The 16,730-nt window shown below is 43.8% G+C and overlaps 1 protein-coding gene across 4 annotated transcripts in view; it reads left to right on the forward strand.

The window, feature by feature from the left end:
* Window positions 1–5,686: 5,686 nt before the first annotated feature.
* Window positions 5,687–16,730, forward strand: part of CRB2 (crumbs cell polarity complex component 2) — a 42,130-nt gene continuing 31,086 nt past the window's right edge. For 3 of the 4 annotated variants that reach the window (XM_088525385.1, XM_088525386.1, XM_088525387.1), the window contains exon 1: window positions 5,687–5,768. In XM_088525385.1, coding sequence (XP_088381511.1) covers window positions 5,726–5,768 — 43 coding nt within the window. In that variant the 5' untranslated portion in view covers window positions 5,687–5,725. Of the gene's footprint in view, window positions 5,769–14,878; window positions 15,068–16,730 lie in introns of those variants that run through there. The other variant, XM_088525388.1, reaches the window with a different exon arrangement.

A 16,730-nucleotide genomic window follows, 5' to 3' on the forward strand; every position in this document is an offset into this window, starting at 1 on the left:
AAATTAAACCCAGTATCTTTAAAGCAGGGATATAGACATAAGCCTGATTTAGAGCAGCAAGTCATTGCTCTTGGTGGTAGAGATGAAGCAGATAGTTTGATGGTTCAGAGCTTCTTATGCTGTGTTAGAAAGGCACCTGCTGACATTTGATGTTTTAACTCTTGTGCAATATCTACAGAGAGGAAGGAGAAAATGAATGTTTTAAATTGTCACAACCCTTCCCCCCCGCCCCCAACCAATAAAGTGATTAGAAACTGTTTGTTCTAAAATAACTTAAGTGGTTAATTGAATAAATGTTTAATTTTGAAGCTTTAATTAACCTATAACATAACACCAAATGAGGAGACAAGGAATAATCTTGAGTCACCTTGAGCGGAGAATAACCGTGTGCGCTGCGTGCTTGGGGAGCAGCGCTGCCCTTGCGGCATCCAACCTCTGCCACCAAGCGGCAGTTGGTTGTCACTGCTGTCCCTGGCTCTAGCCCGAGGCTGCCTGGCAGCAAAGCTGCGGGCTGCTGCTGTCACCGTTTCAGGGGAGGAAGGGCATAGTGACAAATGTAGAAAGGTGTGTGGGTGTGTTATATATGTATTTCGCGCACACACAAAATGAGAAATAGATTTCAGAAGTTTTCCCGGAGCAAAGCAGATACCAGGCTGCACGTGTGGCTCTGTACTGGAGGTTGGCAGCTGTTTTTTTTCCATTTCAGATGCGGTTTTGGGGAAACACTGCCTAATGCTTTGTCCAGTCCAATGACAGAACCAGTCTGAAGCAGAGCAGGGGGATGATATTTTTTGTTTACATCTGAATAGTGAAATAGATAAGGACAGGCCAGCTTAAAGCTCTCTAGGATATAATCATTTGTCTATTACTGCTTTCCTAAGAAATCTTTATTTATGTATGATATACAACTATATGTTTAAAATGAAGGAGAATATAAAAAGACAAAAGCAAATGGAAATGGGATGGAATTAAAGATAGAACACAGAAGCCCTTTAGGCAGGTTGAGTGTTCATCTATGTCTACATTTATGATAGATCTGCTATAAGTAGCAGTGGCAGAACTTGATAAAATGATTTGTGGGCATTGTTATCACTACTCATGTAATCCTAACGAGACGAGGCTTAAAGAGTTGCTCTTTGTTTCCAAGGGAAATGAGAGCTAGATTACATGTCTACAAATGATACTGTGTATTGCATTACTTTTGAACAGTATTTGTACAGTAAAAGTACAGTAGCACATGGGGGATGTTTTTGCCCACCAGAAATGTCAGTGTATTCTTCCTGCAGGGCTACAGGGAATTTTAGACATAAGAGATGGTTTCTTGAAGTGTAAGCAGGTACACAGATTCTCCATGGGATTCTGAAAAATGGCAGCACTTCGATCAGCTATAGGGAACATGTTGTAGGGGCACGTTCATGTCTTATCTGGAGTCAAGAAGTATTATTGCACAGAGCTGTCTTTTCCCACCAGAATTCCTGTGTGCCCTCTGCTCCATACATAATTCAGAGGCAATACATAATTAAAGGGCTATAAAGCCACACTTACTTTCATATATTAAAATTAACTGGGTGAGGCAGAAATAGCATTTGCCTTGTCCATGTTTTTCTACTCCCTTTTCCTATCATTATGGAAAAAGTGGGGACCACAAGCCTGATCAATCAGGCAGCAGTTGTGAACAACTACTAAAATATAGGTTGTTAATAACAACATAGTAGGATTAGTATTATACTGCAACAAAGTACAAGTGCATAACAAAGCATAATTATTTTGAACTTGTATTTTTCATTGGAAAATACTGTTCTGCAGACATTTGTTTCCTCTAGCTTATTAGCAACATCTAGATAATGTCATAGTATAGCTTCCCCCCCACCTTATATAAAGCCTACTTATCTCACAGGAATGACAAACAATTCTGTATCAAGTTGCCTGAAGTAGCATGTTTCCTGAGAATAGCCTCAGTGCAGCACCTGAAGGTGTGCAAGTCTGCGTTGTAATGCAAGTCTGCAAAAAAGACTGGATGACACACGAAGTAAAAAGGAAAACAAAATCTGGTTCTTGCCTCTTGGACTTCTTTACTCTTCCTTTCTACTCTTGATCTCTTTTCTTTAGAGCAGTGGTTTGTGACCGAGTCGCATTATAACTAATATGCCTTCATCTGGCCTGGAAACAGGGCCCTGCCCAGACAACATTTTTTCAGTGTTCTGGGCCTTTGCGTTTCAAATGCCTAGCATGTAATGTTATATATATTTAATCACTATCAAGGAGAATGACTGGATAAAGACTATTTAGAGGATCTAATGTCTTTGCTACTGCAACCCACGCAGAGCCCTGATGGATGCCCAGCAATGGAAATAAGCCTCAGATTTCTTGCTCAGAGCATTTCAGTGCAACCACATGCTTGGAGGTGTTTTGGCTGTCAGTGGCCTTTACGATTCTGTGACCTGTCTTGCTTAAGGGCTGACTAATCGGCCCATCCGTGGGGATCTTCTGTCCCTGAGTTGTGTGCCTATGTTTACCCCACTGCTTATCTCAACCTTAACTCAACCTGAGGTTATACCTCTGCTTATCCCATTGCCTTTTGCCACTTGTAGTAGTCGAGACATTCTTCTGGAGAGCATTGTAAATGGGATTTTACAGCATGGAAATCTCTAGCAGGGGGAGATTTATTTTATTTTTCTTTTTTACATTTTGCTTATGACACTTCCATCTGTTTGCTGCAGGGTGCTTGTATCACTGCTGTGAAAAAACAAACACATATTTTCTCCTCACTAAAGCTAGGATATTACCTTTCAAGTTCTCTCAAACTTGCATCGTCCTCTGTTTTATCATGCCTTAAACATGTTTTATTTCTGTATAAATTTTTCAGCCCTTGGTAACTTCATGATCATCTCAATCTACTGGCCTGTGGCAGGACTGAGATTCCATGCAGGAGCATCTCTGAGGGCCAGAACCAAAACCTCTGCTAACTGTCAGGAATCTGTAATTACTGCGTGGGCTTTGGATCACATGGTGAGTGTACAAGACAGTCTGTTGGCAACTAGCAGTCTCTGGCTTGTGCTGCTACCTTGACTTTTGCTGGCTGTCCAATAAACATCTCAAAGCTTACTCATTTCTTTTCATCCTCCCAAGTTAATACATATACTTTATGTTCCCATAACCTGAACTTGCAGAAAAACCCTTTGATGTGATTTCTGTGCACTCCACCCTCTTCCCTGCAGAGAAATTCTGCCTCTGGGCTGCATGCTGAGTGTGAGCCCAGAGGCTCCTGCCCCAGCTTGGGACTGGGGGACTCCCTGATAAATATACTGGAAAATCCCTTCTGGGGTCCATGAGTTTGTGCTGCCTTTCCCTGTGTCTTGATCCTTTGCCTGCAGGGACTGATCTTAGCAGTTCTGCCGTGACGGAGGGTTTTGCATGCGTGTTCTGGGTTCCTAACACCATCCTGCATTTTAAATGGGACAGAAATAAGGAAGGCCTTATTTCTGGAGCTGTGTGTAATTGTTCTTGAGCTGCCTTTCACCTAAGCAGTTCACATTAGTTTAAGCACTTTAAGTTGCTGAGTTAATATTCTTGATCACTTTAACATCTGTTTAGGAAGCGATTGCATTTGGAACTATGCATGCAAAGCCAAGGGGAAGCAGCTTCTGGTGGAGCTGCTGGCGCGAGTAACTGGGTGGCAGCAGGAGCCTCTGAACCCTGCAGAAATGCAACTACAGCCTCATGTCTAATCATGTACTTACCTGGGCAAATGAAGGTTTTGCAAGGAAGGGAGGCATTTCTGTTATGTTCAGAAGAAGGTGATAGTCATCTTCTACCTTGAACAACTTAATTCGCAAAAATTTCAAAATTTTACTGTCTTCATTTACTTTCTGTTGTATTAATTGAGTTTTATCTGTGCCAGTAAGCCTAGTGACTTCTCTCTGTTGCTCTTAGTGTTACCGATGTGCTAGTATGGTTCTCCTGATAAGAATATTTTTTTCTTTTTCATATGATGGTGTTTATAGTGGGTTGAAAAGGGGGAGGTTCATTTGAGGCAGACTCAATATAAGTTTTTGCATAAATTGCTACCTAATTCCATATGATAAAGCTGCCAACCTCGGAGCCTAGCCCTGAAGCCAGGTCTTCCAGAGAGCCATCCTGTTTGGTGGCACCATTTTCTATCTGGGCTGCCTTGGAAGGAGATACAGTGTAACAGAACAGTGTAATTAAGAGCGTTATATGAAAGTGTAGTGGTCAGAGCAGACAGTAACAGCTGTATCAAATATTGATAAAGTAGGATTATTAATTAGAGCAGGGGTGTAGGATTAAAAAGTCTCTTGAGTTTTATTCCTCATTTGATGAGAGGCTGTGGTTTTGTGGTCAGAGAGTAGGAAGCTCATGACGACTGGAATCTTTTCTCATCTCTTCAGTGTGCTCGTTTAATGCCCTTAGCTGGCCTAGAGGGTGTATAGTGCTGCGGACCGGGGTCTAGGAGTCAGGATGTGGTGCTGAGGACGATCTCTATGAAGATCGTTCCGTTGGTGTAGGCCAACTGATTTTGTGCGTGTTCCTGGTGCACCTCAGTATGTTTCTGTAGATGCATTGGCATCGTAATGTTCCCTGCGTGTTGCAAAGCTACTGTGACAGACGCAGCCCTCTAGTTTAAAGCTTTTCTGTTCTATGAGGAGTTTCCCTACTCTCTCCTGGGCTGCTAGATGATCTAAGTGTGTGTTTGGGGAATCAGTATGCTCTTGGTATTCAGAGGCATTAGCATTCTGAGACTGTGCGAGTATGCCAGTGATCATCCTGCTATAATCCTCTCACAATTCCTGGCATCCTCACCTAGAATGGCCGTTTTGTCCTTGGCCAGGCCCTGCGGGTCGGCCACCCGACACCTGCCTTACTGCACATGACACGATAGAGCCTGTATTGCTCCTCAATTTGTTTTGGCCTGTCACCCTGAAACTCGGCTTCAGCTGACCATGGATGAACGAGCTGGGGAGCTTTGCTTCCTTTGCTGTAGCAGCAGTTCCCTGCTGTCCATGCCCAAATAAGTTCTTTGGGTTCCTAAATTGTTGGAACCTATTCTGCCCTAACAGCAAGATTTTGTTAGCTCACAGGATATGCTCGTCATTAACATATCAATTCTGTGAAGCAGCAGAAAAAGACAGGAGACTAAGTTCTCCACTGCACAGAATCAGTGAATCTCTATCTCTTTTGGCTGATATCATGCAGGTTTATGAACTTCAAAATTGTCGAAAAAGGCTTTGACTTCACTGATGACTACGGTGGATATTTGATGGAGGGAATACAAAGTTTCTGCCTGATGATTTTAAAAGAAATTGCCAGTAGGCTGAGAGGAAAAAAGGAGATGTGAGGTGAATATATTAATATTAAGGTATTTAATAGCTTGGAAAGCTCCATCTAATAAAATGCACCTGGAACTGTACCATTCCATCAAATGCAATGTGTTACCACAGCTGATGTAAGACACAGCCAGACTTAGGCATCACATCTCCTCCCCCCCCCCCCCTTTTAGCAAGAGAATCATATTGTCCATATGCATTGGGTTGTCCTGTGTGTGAATCTTGAGTGTGTCATAGCTGGACCTCTTAATTTTACATCAACATTATAGCACTCTAAATTAAACTGCAACCTATAACAGCTTCATTTTTCTTTTCCTTTTCAGAAGCTGTCAAGCAGATTGTGCATCAGACATCTTCGTGAACTGCTGTGCACATTCAGCATGCCAGTTAGCAGAGCCAAAGACTCAAATACTCGTGCTGCAGGTCAGTATCAGCTTTCAACAGAAGCTCAGCAGGAGCTTCCCTTTCTTACTGTTGTAAGATACAAGGGATAAAGTATCCACAGACCGTGTTCCCGAAGGGCAGTAGAGCAAACTGGAGCTTCCCTCAAGGCACAGGAAAATGCTGAAGCCCTGGGTGCCGCAGCCTGCCAGTTGCAGTCCAGTCTCTGTCCTGTTTTGTGATTAGAAGCAAACAGATATGTTTCAGAAAAGGACTTGAGGGGATGGGCCTGATTTCTTAAGTATGCAGGCATTGTCGAATTAAGGTAGGCACGTGTTTTGCGTGGATGTGTGTGTGTGTTTGTTATTTTACTGTCTCTTTGAAATAAAGCTTGAGACAGTTTGTAGCATTTTTGCTGAGATTACAAATGTTTCAAGACCTGCAACTGGTAAGTCACTTGTGAACCTTCACTGTTTGGTGGTGGTGTGTTGTGTTTTTTGTTTTGTTTTGTTTCTCCCCCCCGCACTTGGGAGTTGGGAACATGGTTAGTATTTCTATGCAATACATTTGTTTTGTTTATCATAATTGGTGTTCAGTAGGCAATGTGAATTTCCATAACACATAACTGCATAATCATAGAATCAGAATCATAGAATGCTTAAGGTTGAAAGGGAACTCTAGAGGTCATCTAGTCCAACCCCCCTGCACACACAGAGTCACTGAGAGCATGTGGCACAGGACTGAGTCCCAGCAGGTTTGAAGATCTCCGGAGAAGGAGACGCCACAACTTCTCTGGGCAGCCTGTTCCAGTGCTCTGTCACTCTCACTGTCAAGAAATTTTTCCTTACATTCCTGGGGAACTTTCAATGCTTTAGTTTCTGGCTGTTTCCTCTAGTTCTGTCGGTGGCCACCAGTGAAAAGAGGCCAGCACCACCCTCCTCACTGCCTCTCTTGAGGTAGTTATAGACACTGCTCAGGTCCCCTCTCAGCCTTCTCTTCTCCAGGCTGAACAGACCCAGATCCCTCAGCAGATAGGACATAGGGCAGATGTTCCAGGCCCCTGATCATCCTGGTAGCCTTGCGCTGGACTCTCTCCAGCAGCTCCTCATCCCTCTGGTACTGTGGAGCCCAGAACTGGACACAGTTTTCCAGATGTGGCCTCACCAGGGCTGAGTAGAGGGGCAGGATCCCCTCCCTCGACCTGCTGGAGATGCTGCTCTTAATGCACCCCAGGATCCCATCGGCCTTTTTGGCCACAGGGGCACACTGCTGCCTCATGGTCACCTTGTCGTCCACCAGGACGCCCAGGTCTTTCTCTGCAGAGCTGCTCTCCAGAAGGTCAGTCCCCAGCCTGTCCTGGTGTCTGGGGTTATTCCTCCCCAGGTGCAGGACCTTGCACTCGGCCTTGTTGAATTGCATGAGGTTTTTCATCGCCCAGTTGTTCAGTCTGTCCAGGTCTCTCTGGATGGCAGCGCAACCCTCTGGGGTACCAGCTACTCCATCATGAGCAAACTTGCTGAGGGAGCACTCTGTGCGTTCATCCAGGTCATTGATGAATAAATTGAACAGGACTGGGCCGAGGACCGAGCCCTGGGGGGACACCGCTAGCTACAGGCCTCTAACTAGACTCTGTACTGCTGATCACCACCCTCTGAGCTCTGCCATCCAGCCAATAAGTCCTTGATTTTTAGTATGAAAGCAGCAGTATGAATAGAAAATCAGGGCATTAACTAAAAGTGGGATTGTCTTCTGATTGATTTGATCAGACACTAGTGGTACCAGTGCAGTAGTTTTAGTCATCATCAAAAGCTTCCTATGCCAGAAAGAAAAAGCCAAGAGTTCACTTATGTGCTTACTATGTCTAACTGTATTTTGCTGACTTAGATGATTTTTTTGTTTTCTTTAAGAGAATTCTGTAGTAGAGGACAGGTCTAGAAGCATGACTGTGTTTCCACTGTGGTGACAAGATATTTACTCATGTACTAAATACAAAATAAATTGAATGTTATTTATACTGGAATGAAGAACCATTTGAGGACCATGAGAGTGAGCTTGAATGCTCCAATGTTAACAAATATGTTAAGATCTGTATGTGTCTTTAAAGGTTTGTTAAGGAACGTGACAAATGGATGGCAATAGAGACATTAAGATTTAGGATCTCAGCGACACAAAGTGTTTCTTCCCACCTACCAGTGCTTGCTGCAGTATGCGCTGCAAGGCTTCTACACCCTCTTACCGAGGCGATACTGGACCCAGCTGCTCTTGTACACACAATGCAGATAAGCCCATTAATCTGGGGTATTTGAGAGGAAGAAATAATTGACTCAAAAGTGGGAGTTTCAGTCTGTGAGGTATTCATAAAATAGGTATTCATAAAATAGAACTTAAGTTAGGAGATGGTTGCTATTGTGCTTCACTTTGGCTTAGTTGGTGGTTTTGCTAGTACTGATGTGAAATATGCCCTAGAAAATCATGAGTATGCAGGCCTGAGATACTAAAGCTACTGTGCAACTTCCCCAGGCTGTGGTTGGGTAATTTTACATGAGGCTCTTCTCTACAGTTGTCCCTTGTCTTTAAATTGGTAAGAGTAGATTTGGAGATAATAGAATATTTCTTGAATGGAGAGGTCATCAAGGTGCACATGCATATAAGTGAGTCCAGCCCCCAGCTTTCTTGGAGAAAATCATTTATTCCTCAACATTTGACACTTGCATGGTCTATATTCATTTTGCTTCATGCTCCCTACTGCAGTAACAATGCCTAGTTTTTCCCAGTGGCCTCATTACAGAACAGACTATATGCATCAAGACTGTGAGAGAGTACAGAGATTACATATGAAAGGAGAATGAAGCAATGCTTGCTGATTTATGCAGTGTTCAAAGGTATGATTTCCATGGCAAAGAGGTAGGTGTTATATACATCTTGTGGTAGGACTTGGAGGATACACTGTGCCTGAGAACGCACTAGCAGTGGGTGTTCACACAGCACAGCTAGATGTGTTTGTTTTTCAGGTCCAGCTGGGGTTTCTTTCAAAATTCTTTACTCCACCCCCAGTTTGGCCTTCACAGTGCAAACCCTTGCTTTGCAAGGCTCCTTTCGGAGGGGGCTTCTTACCTGCACTGCTGTGTTCCTTCCTTTGGCTCGGGGTGTAGGTTCCTTTGGTACTGGCTGATCCGTTTGCCTTTCCCCTGAGCCTGCTAAGGGCCCGAGGCACCAGTAAGATCTAGAGTTTTCTGCAGTGCACCCAGCTGAGGCCAACAAGCCAATTTGGATGGTTGTCTTTCAAAACTGTTGTTTTGCTTGTAGAGTCAAAAACTGCCCAATAGTGCCCTCCAATGGCCTGAGGGGTTCCCTCTAAGCGATGATAGTCATAGTGAAAAGAGATTATAAACAGTTTGATTTTTTTTTTAACATAAATAGCACAAAAAAGGCTTCTCAATACTCAGAAAAGCTTTACAATCTTCTTAGATCTAGGCAACATATTGGATGCATCTTTCTTCCTGCTGTAACACTTTGCAGTGGAAAATCCTTGAGACCTTTCCTTGTGCTCAGTTAGTTGTTTCCTGTTAGCTGATCAGCATTCTCATCCTCCCATCTGCCAAGAGGGGCCCCTTGGAAGGGATTTGCCTCCACTGAGATGGCTGTAAGCAGTGGAAGAGGATCAAAGGGGCTTAGAGCTGACCTGCAGTCCTCCAGTGGGGTCTTGCATAGATCAAAAGGTGCCTGCATGCTAACAGCCTGACTTCTGGAAATTTTCTGAGAGATATCTTGGCTGAAGCACCCATGTCTTTTACTACAGCATGATCTGTATGTCTTGTGAACTACTGCATACATTGCAGAAGCAGCTCTGAGCAACATGCGTGCACTGGATATCCTGGTTACAGTCTTTACAACTTGTTCCTATTGGGAGTGAGGCACGTTATGGAAATCTCTGCAAAAGGGGCTGCTAGTGCAAAGTAGGATAGATGTTTTCAGGCTTCAGGCAAGTCTGGTTCATCTTTGACCCCTCAGATCCTAACCACAAACCTCCGATAATCTGTAAGACAAATACAATAGTCTTCTCTAACTGTGCTATTCGTTGGTGTTTTATGATTAGAAGCTTTGCAGTAAGATCTCTTTTCTCTGTAGAAGTGATATTCTTCTAACAGGACTTATTTTCCAGCTTTCCCCCCTCACCCTGGTTTCTCAATTAGGGTGGGATTTCACAGGGGTTCCTTCCCCATTTGTAGCTGTATGAATGACATGAATCCTTTTCACTTTTTGATCCCTGTATCCGGCACGTTGCAGAAGCCAGAGTCTCTTGCCACAGGATGGCGCCTAATGGCCAGGCTTCCAGGGCTGCATCAGTGGAAGATTTGGGCCCCACATCTAAGCATATGCAGTATGTATCCTGTGTAAAGTCTTAACCAAGGCAGCTATTTCCTACGAAATTCTCATAAATAGGTGTTAATTCTGCCTTTGTGCAACTGAGCTGCCAATTCCTCTTCTTCCTGAATGCTACAGTTTTATCTGAAATTAGTCAGTGCTCCAGGGAAGTGCAGCTGGGTCAGGACTCTGACCATCCATCACGTTTCTCCGCCGAGTTTCTGAGTAGTGAGAAATAGCAGCCTTCCTGCTCCATCTTCCCTGATGATTGTTTCTTTGCCACTATCCAGGATTGCCCTGTGACGGATGCTAGATGCTCTGTAGTTCATCAAGTCTGGGTAGTGAACACATGATTTACTTAGTGGTTCTCATGAGCAGCAATGGAAAAGTAAATTTACTGTGCCCAGAAAGTGCAGTTGGAATGTTCAGAGTTTTGAGCCTGGAATTTCTGTGCGACTTGCCTGGTTGAAGGAGTCACCCTGAAGCTTCAGTTTGCAAGCAGAGCTCTGTGTGGCGCCTGTGATGTGTTAATGCTGCAGCGAGGTGCTCGGCATGCTGCTTGGTACAGCCCTGCAGCCTGTCGGGCTGTGCTTGTTGCGTTAGCTCAGCAGCACTGCAGATGTATGTATGTGTTCTCAAATCTGTTTTCATGTCCTTTGCTTGAATTTGTACAGTGCAGAAGGGACATCTAGTGGCCAAAGAGAGACTGGTGGTGACAATGTGCTTTAAGAGCAATAACTTTGATGTTAGAAGAAAGAGCAAATTTCCAGTCACACTTGTCCTGGGAGAAACCTCAAACGTTACAACACCAAACAATACGTGAATCTTTCAGTTTGCAGAAGTCTGTAGGCTTAGAATACCAAAACCTGAAGGCTTTTTAAGGGTAACTGGTATTTTTCAGCTGTGGTTAAAGGCAGAAGAGCATGCTGGAGCACTGATTTTCCTTAAAATCGTTTGAGTGAAACTGCGAGTTTGTGCCTTTAGCTCAGTAACTCCTCTTTCATCGTCCCCAGTCCTCTGTCACTGTTAGTGTGGACTCCTTTGTGGATGCTCATGTCTAACAACACCTAGATGATGGAGCAGGGAAAAATGCAGAAGATTTTGGTACTACTAATATGCATTGTTTGTTTTAGAAGAGCAGAATATTCATATCAAGAGGTTCGGGTTTCAGAGCTGTAAGCGGGGAAGGCTCCCTCCTCGGGGACAGGCCTGGATTGTAGTCAGCTTTTGCCTGTGATATAGGCCACCATGTCACCCCTCTAATTCCAGCATTCAGTCTGCAGTACTGTGATTATGCTAAGCCCTGGATGAGGGAAGATTGTGAAATTTGTAGAAGTATACCCTGCTCTTTGAATAGAGAGTACTGAGTGGTTCAGTTAGGTATTTTGCTGTGCAGTTTATTCTGAATTGCTTGTAGAAAAAGATGATTTTTTTTTTTTAATAAATAATGCAGAAGAATATATAGAATAAGAAAAGGGAAAGGTTCTGTTCAGTATCCCAGATCTTCTCCTTCCCTTTCCTTCTAATCCAGTTCACCTACTGCTGCCCCATTTTCATGGCATGCATTTCCGGCTTGCAAAGTTTCCTGCCTGCTAGCTGAGAATAGAAGCCTTGCTGTTATTCTGTCCTTAAGTCTCTTGTAATGAGTGTTACACAGACGAAAGCAGCTGTGTCCTTTGGCTTTAATTTTAATTCTGTGTTAAAGAGCAGATTATACTGACGTTGGACTACAGTGATGCGGAGGTAGTGCAAACCATGACCAGTTTGGGGAAGGCTTTAGCATGGATGACTAAGGGCTTGGAGCTTACGCTTTAGATAACAAATCCACCCAATTGTGCTCCTTCTTTGGAAATGTAGTCAAGCCTAACAAATCAGGGCCTTAACAGACTTGCATTAAGGTCCTTTAATTGGACTAAGCTGGTTAATACCCACACTGGTTTTTATATGCTCCAGAGCCCAGCACAGAAATGGTCTGCAGCTTATACTAACAAAATCCAGTACAATTGCAACTGTGAATGTTGGAAAATTTAAATTTGAATATCCTCCTAGGTAGACACTGGATTTAAGGTATTTTGATTACTATAATGGTGGCAGATGTCTCAGCTTACGCCAGCTTCATTAGCTTGGGCCTGGGGTGACACTAGATGAGCCTGAAGTCCCAGCAGATCTCTGGTAGTTGGCAAGAGCTAACTGTGAGCTTTGAGAACAAATTAACCTTTTTTCAGGAGGAACATCCTTCCTAAACTGCTGCACACTCCAGAACCCACAGTGTGTGGGCCCTGGCAGCAGCACAGGTATGTGAGTTTCACCTACCTTTCTGGAAGCTTTTGGCTAAGAACTGTATACTTTTGCTTCCTAGGCAAAGCTTTGATAGTAATCATCCCTAAAGGACACCTCCTGTAGCCACCCTCATAGGAAAAGCTCTCAGCTTTCTTCAGCAGTATCCATTCCCTCATGGCACAGCAGGATCTTTACTACCTTCTCATTTTCTGCTTTTACTTAATTAGAGTTTTAGGGCAGTACAGTGGACTTGCCCTTGATAAGTGTTTGCTCAGCCCCTGTGGAAATGGAGCCAGTACATTTGGGAACCTCCATATGTGTGCCCTTCCATGTTAGGGCAGACAGCATGGTGTTTGAAGAACTCCTGCATTGACTCAGGTTCCCAAGTGTTATGAAGTGTTACTTGTGTTAACAGAGCAGGTTATGGGTCAGTGGAGGAAGAATGGTGGCTTCTTGCAATGTTAAATGAGAGATGGGTTCTTACTACTTTGCTTTAGTTGGGAACAGGGGAGTTGTCAGCAGAGAAATTCACACAGGTGAGGCAAAACATTCCTGAGCAAGAAGACTCTGCACATACCAGAACTTGGCTAAGTCCCCTGACAGCAAAATGGTGTTTCCCTCTCTTCTGAAGAGAGAAATGAGTTCCAGATGGTTGTGGGGACTGGCAAGAAACTAATACTGAGGTTGATCTTGAGAAAACAGACTGAAGTCAGCGAAGATGGAGGAGGGGGCAGGGTGGTCCAGATAAGGTTGATAACACGTGATAGATCATCTTCGGAGCATTTCAAGGCAGGGTAGTGAGATGAACCGTTTGTTCCTGGACTGTGGTATTTTAGTAGAAAACACTGTTGTTGTGACTACATTGTTTTTACCTTAAGTGCAGAAGACAATGCTCTAAATATTCCTTTCCCTTGGGGTGTCCCGTTTGTGTCCATGTCTTTTGCAAGGAGGCTGAGTTCCTCTAAAATACTCACTGCAGGATTGCTCTTGCTTTGATAAGATTCTCAGGGGGTTTTGCCTTTTTTCTTTTGCTATTAAAAGATTTCACAGTTGACGAATATACTAGTAGCAGCAAAAGCAATTAGGAAATCTCCCAGCCTTGTTTGCAGCACTTCTCTCTGCACAGGCTATGTCGTGTAAGACCATAAGAGAGCTGCTGCTCTGATGTTTGTAGTGCACCACTGTGCTCTTGGTCTTGCTTTTTGTTTTTATTTCGTTGCAGTTTTACCTTTAATTTTAGGATTTATGGAGTGCTGATTGCAGCTTGGAAATATGCTGCAAATTCTGTTGCATATTATTCTGCATTTGCAGGTTAAAAGAAGATCTGCATGAATTTGAGCTCCTTCTGGAGTTGATGAGTTCTTTACCTTTGGCTACACAGCAGCTCATAGCCGTTTCTGGTATTGGAAATCTCTATTTAGATGGCAGAATGCCTGTATTTTAGTTGATATCTTTCCCAAAATGAGAACTGTATTTTTACCGTTTTTGCTTGTTTTTGAAGTCTGGCATAATTATTACTGAGAGTTTGCAAAGGAAGGAAACCAATGGCACCCTGGAACAGCTGTGTGGCATCGCTCTGTCTGCACTGCTCCCTTGCTCTCCCTTGCACAGTTCATGTTTAAATTAGGAATGTGTGTGGCATCTTTCGTGCCTTCTGTTTTTAGTGGTGAGCGGAAGGTGAGGTAGTGTACGTAATTCTCAATAGGGTTAATTTAATCCAATTGTGATGTGGATTTGCAGGTACTTAGTAGGTCACAACTGAGTGTGAGCCTCATTTCCAGTTACTCTCACGAAACAATGGCCACTGGCCACATTTTCCACTTCCAAAATTCTAAACCCATGTGCCGTAAAAGCTGGTGATGTGATTTAGGTGCACAGATTCTTCTCCTGTTCAATTCTCATTCTTAGTGGAAAGAAGATAGTTTGTGTACATCTTATGGGCTCATATATCGTGTGCTTTGTATCACTAATGGTATGAGAGACAGCAGCAAAGACTCGTAGAGGTCTCTGCTCTTGGGGTGTAATAGTGGGATTTTTTGTTTGTTTTCTGAGCAAAGCAGTCTCTATCAGAAAAACGTGGGTGATACTCACCTGGACTTTGTAAAAAGTGATACAGAAACGTGCATCCTAGAGCTGAACCCCTGACTCCACCAGCCGCTGAGCTGGAGAGGTTCAGAGCTCCTGCCCCAGCTAGGGCGCAAGTACAAGGTTCAACTTCTGAATGAAGCGGTAAGGGGAGTTAAAAAGGCACTGAACAGACTAACAAACAAAAATGCCCTTTCTGCCAGGTGCTGGGAATCTCACATCTGGTGTCTTTAACAGTCCAGGCTTTTCCTCAAGGTGCTCGTGCGGGGGCTCCCGCGTGCCTTGCCCCACGCAGTTCAATCCATGCGATCCAGGCTGCGTTTTCTCTCTGTTCCGGCAGCGCGAGTAAAGCGTTTGGAAGTGGACAGCGACTCTGTCCACTCTGTTAGTGCTAGTCCCCAAACAGCAGAGCATGGAGCGAGGGCCAGCAGTAGGGAAAATTCTCCAGAGTCCGTGATGTGGGGAGAGCTGCTCTTCACTACCTTGCAACTGCTGCTTCTCCCTTGAGGCTTTTAGCACAGCCGCTCTTAGACTTGTCATGGAATTAAAGAAAACTGCACCCAGGGAGTACAGTGCTGCTCTCCTGCTGCCACTTTTCCTCTTACTTTGGGGTAAGTTTTTGTCTTCTCTGCCTGATTGTTCCACAGCTAATGTGCAGTGACTTTGCATCATGACTACAGTCTACTCTTGTGTTGCAAAGGTAAAGGTGCAAAATGTGACTCTCACAGTTGATTTTGAGCTTGAAAACTTTTCTGGAAGACAAAATGATACTTCACTCTAGATGTATCTTTCCCTCTATTTCTTTGTCTTCCTATGCACATATGTATATGTGTTTATTCACAAGGGATAGGAATGTGTGTACTTTTGTGTAATTAAGTGCTCAGCTATTACAGTAACTGTTTTCTCCAAGGAAACATTCTGAATTTCACAGCTGTGCCCATACAGAAGAGACACAGAGGTCTGTTTTCATCCTGTTCTGTGTAGGAAAGTCTCTAGGCAGTAGAGGGGTGTCTCCAGTGGGATATGTCAGTGTGTTTAATTGTCAGATATTGCTGGTACAAAATGTGGAGGAAGGGACACTAATTGAATATTCTCACTTATAAATGTTGAAGAAAACAGATCCTCCCTGGAAGTGCAGGAAATGAAGAGGCAGCAAAAGAGGCTATCAGACTCAAAAAGTCTTTTTTTTTTTTTTTTTTTTTCCCTCCAACACTGAAAACTTGTTTTATAGTCAATATAGTCAAGTATATAGTAGAGTATATTAATATTGGGAAAGTTCACACATATCTTTTGGTCTGCAAAATTCAGCCCTGTGTGCTATTTCTTGTGCTGTCTAAAAATTAGATATCTCTATTTCTTCTGGAGTGGGTGTCTGGAGATCTGCTGGGCCTAGACATCTGCTTTAGTCATCTACGGATTATAAGGTCATGTCAGGAACATGTCCAACCTTTTACTGGAAGGTATGACAGGATTGAACAAGCCTCCTTATCCTCTCCTCATTATTGCCAGGCTGGTATATAAAAAGTCCTGTTTGGTTCCTACTCAGCTTGGGCAGCATGAGAAGTCAAGATAAAACATGGGGGACATGCATAAAGAGCATGTGGAGTGCCTGTGCTCTACTGGTGTCCTTTAGGAGATTCTCACATCAGTGAGTGATGGTGTTTTGTCTTTTCGAGAGTTGGAAAAGTTTTCAGCTTTTCTTTTTATTCCCCCACAGGTTTTTCCTTCCCCTCTGAAGCCTCTCTAAATTTACTTTGCTCTGATCACCATGAATGTGAAAGTCGCACTATGTTTTGCTTTTTGCCTGAATTTTTTCTCCTCCTTGTACAGCTTCTTTGTCTGGTGCATTGGCTCCAAGTGCCTCGAATTCCTCTGGCCACAGGGAAGCAGCAGGATTGTCTTTTCAAACTAGTAGCCATGGTTACGGGATACAAGTGTGAAGCAATTCCGTGGCTTTGTGCCGTGCAGGGGGAAGGCCCCGTGCGTGTCCGCGTCCGTAGCGCGCCGTGGGTGGCGGCGAGGGGGCTGCCGGGCGCCTCCGATTTGGGCAGTTGGCCCTTGTGCCGAGAGCTTCTCGCTCTTTGCTGAAGCTCTTTCCCAGAACAATAATTTCCTGAGAACACCTTTTTATTTTAGAGCACAGGTGGATGACACATCTTGGTGTAGCTAGCAAGGCTCAGCCTCGAATTCTGTAGACTTTCTACCAGCTCCTATTTTGCAGGAGGAATTCTGCCAGAGTTTAACCTTAGTAAATGGTAGTGTTTGGGTAGCACC

This window comes from Tinamus guttatus, unplaced genomic scaffold (genome assembly GCF_059628265.1).
Source record: "Tinamus guttatus ecotype Peru unplaced genomic scaffold, ASM5962826v1 Tinamus_guttatus_pri_ptg000226l, whole genome shotgun sequence".
NCBI lineage: Eukaryota > Metazoa > Chordata > Aves > Tinamiformes > Tinamidae > Tinamus > Tinamus guttatus.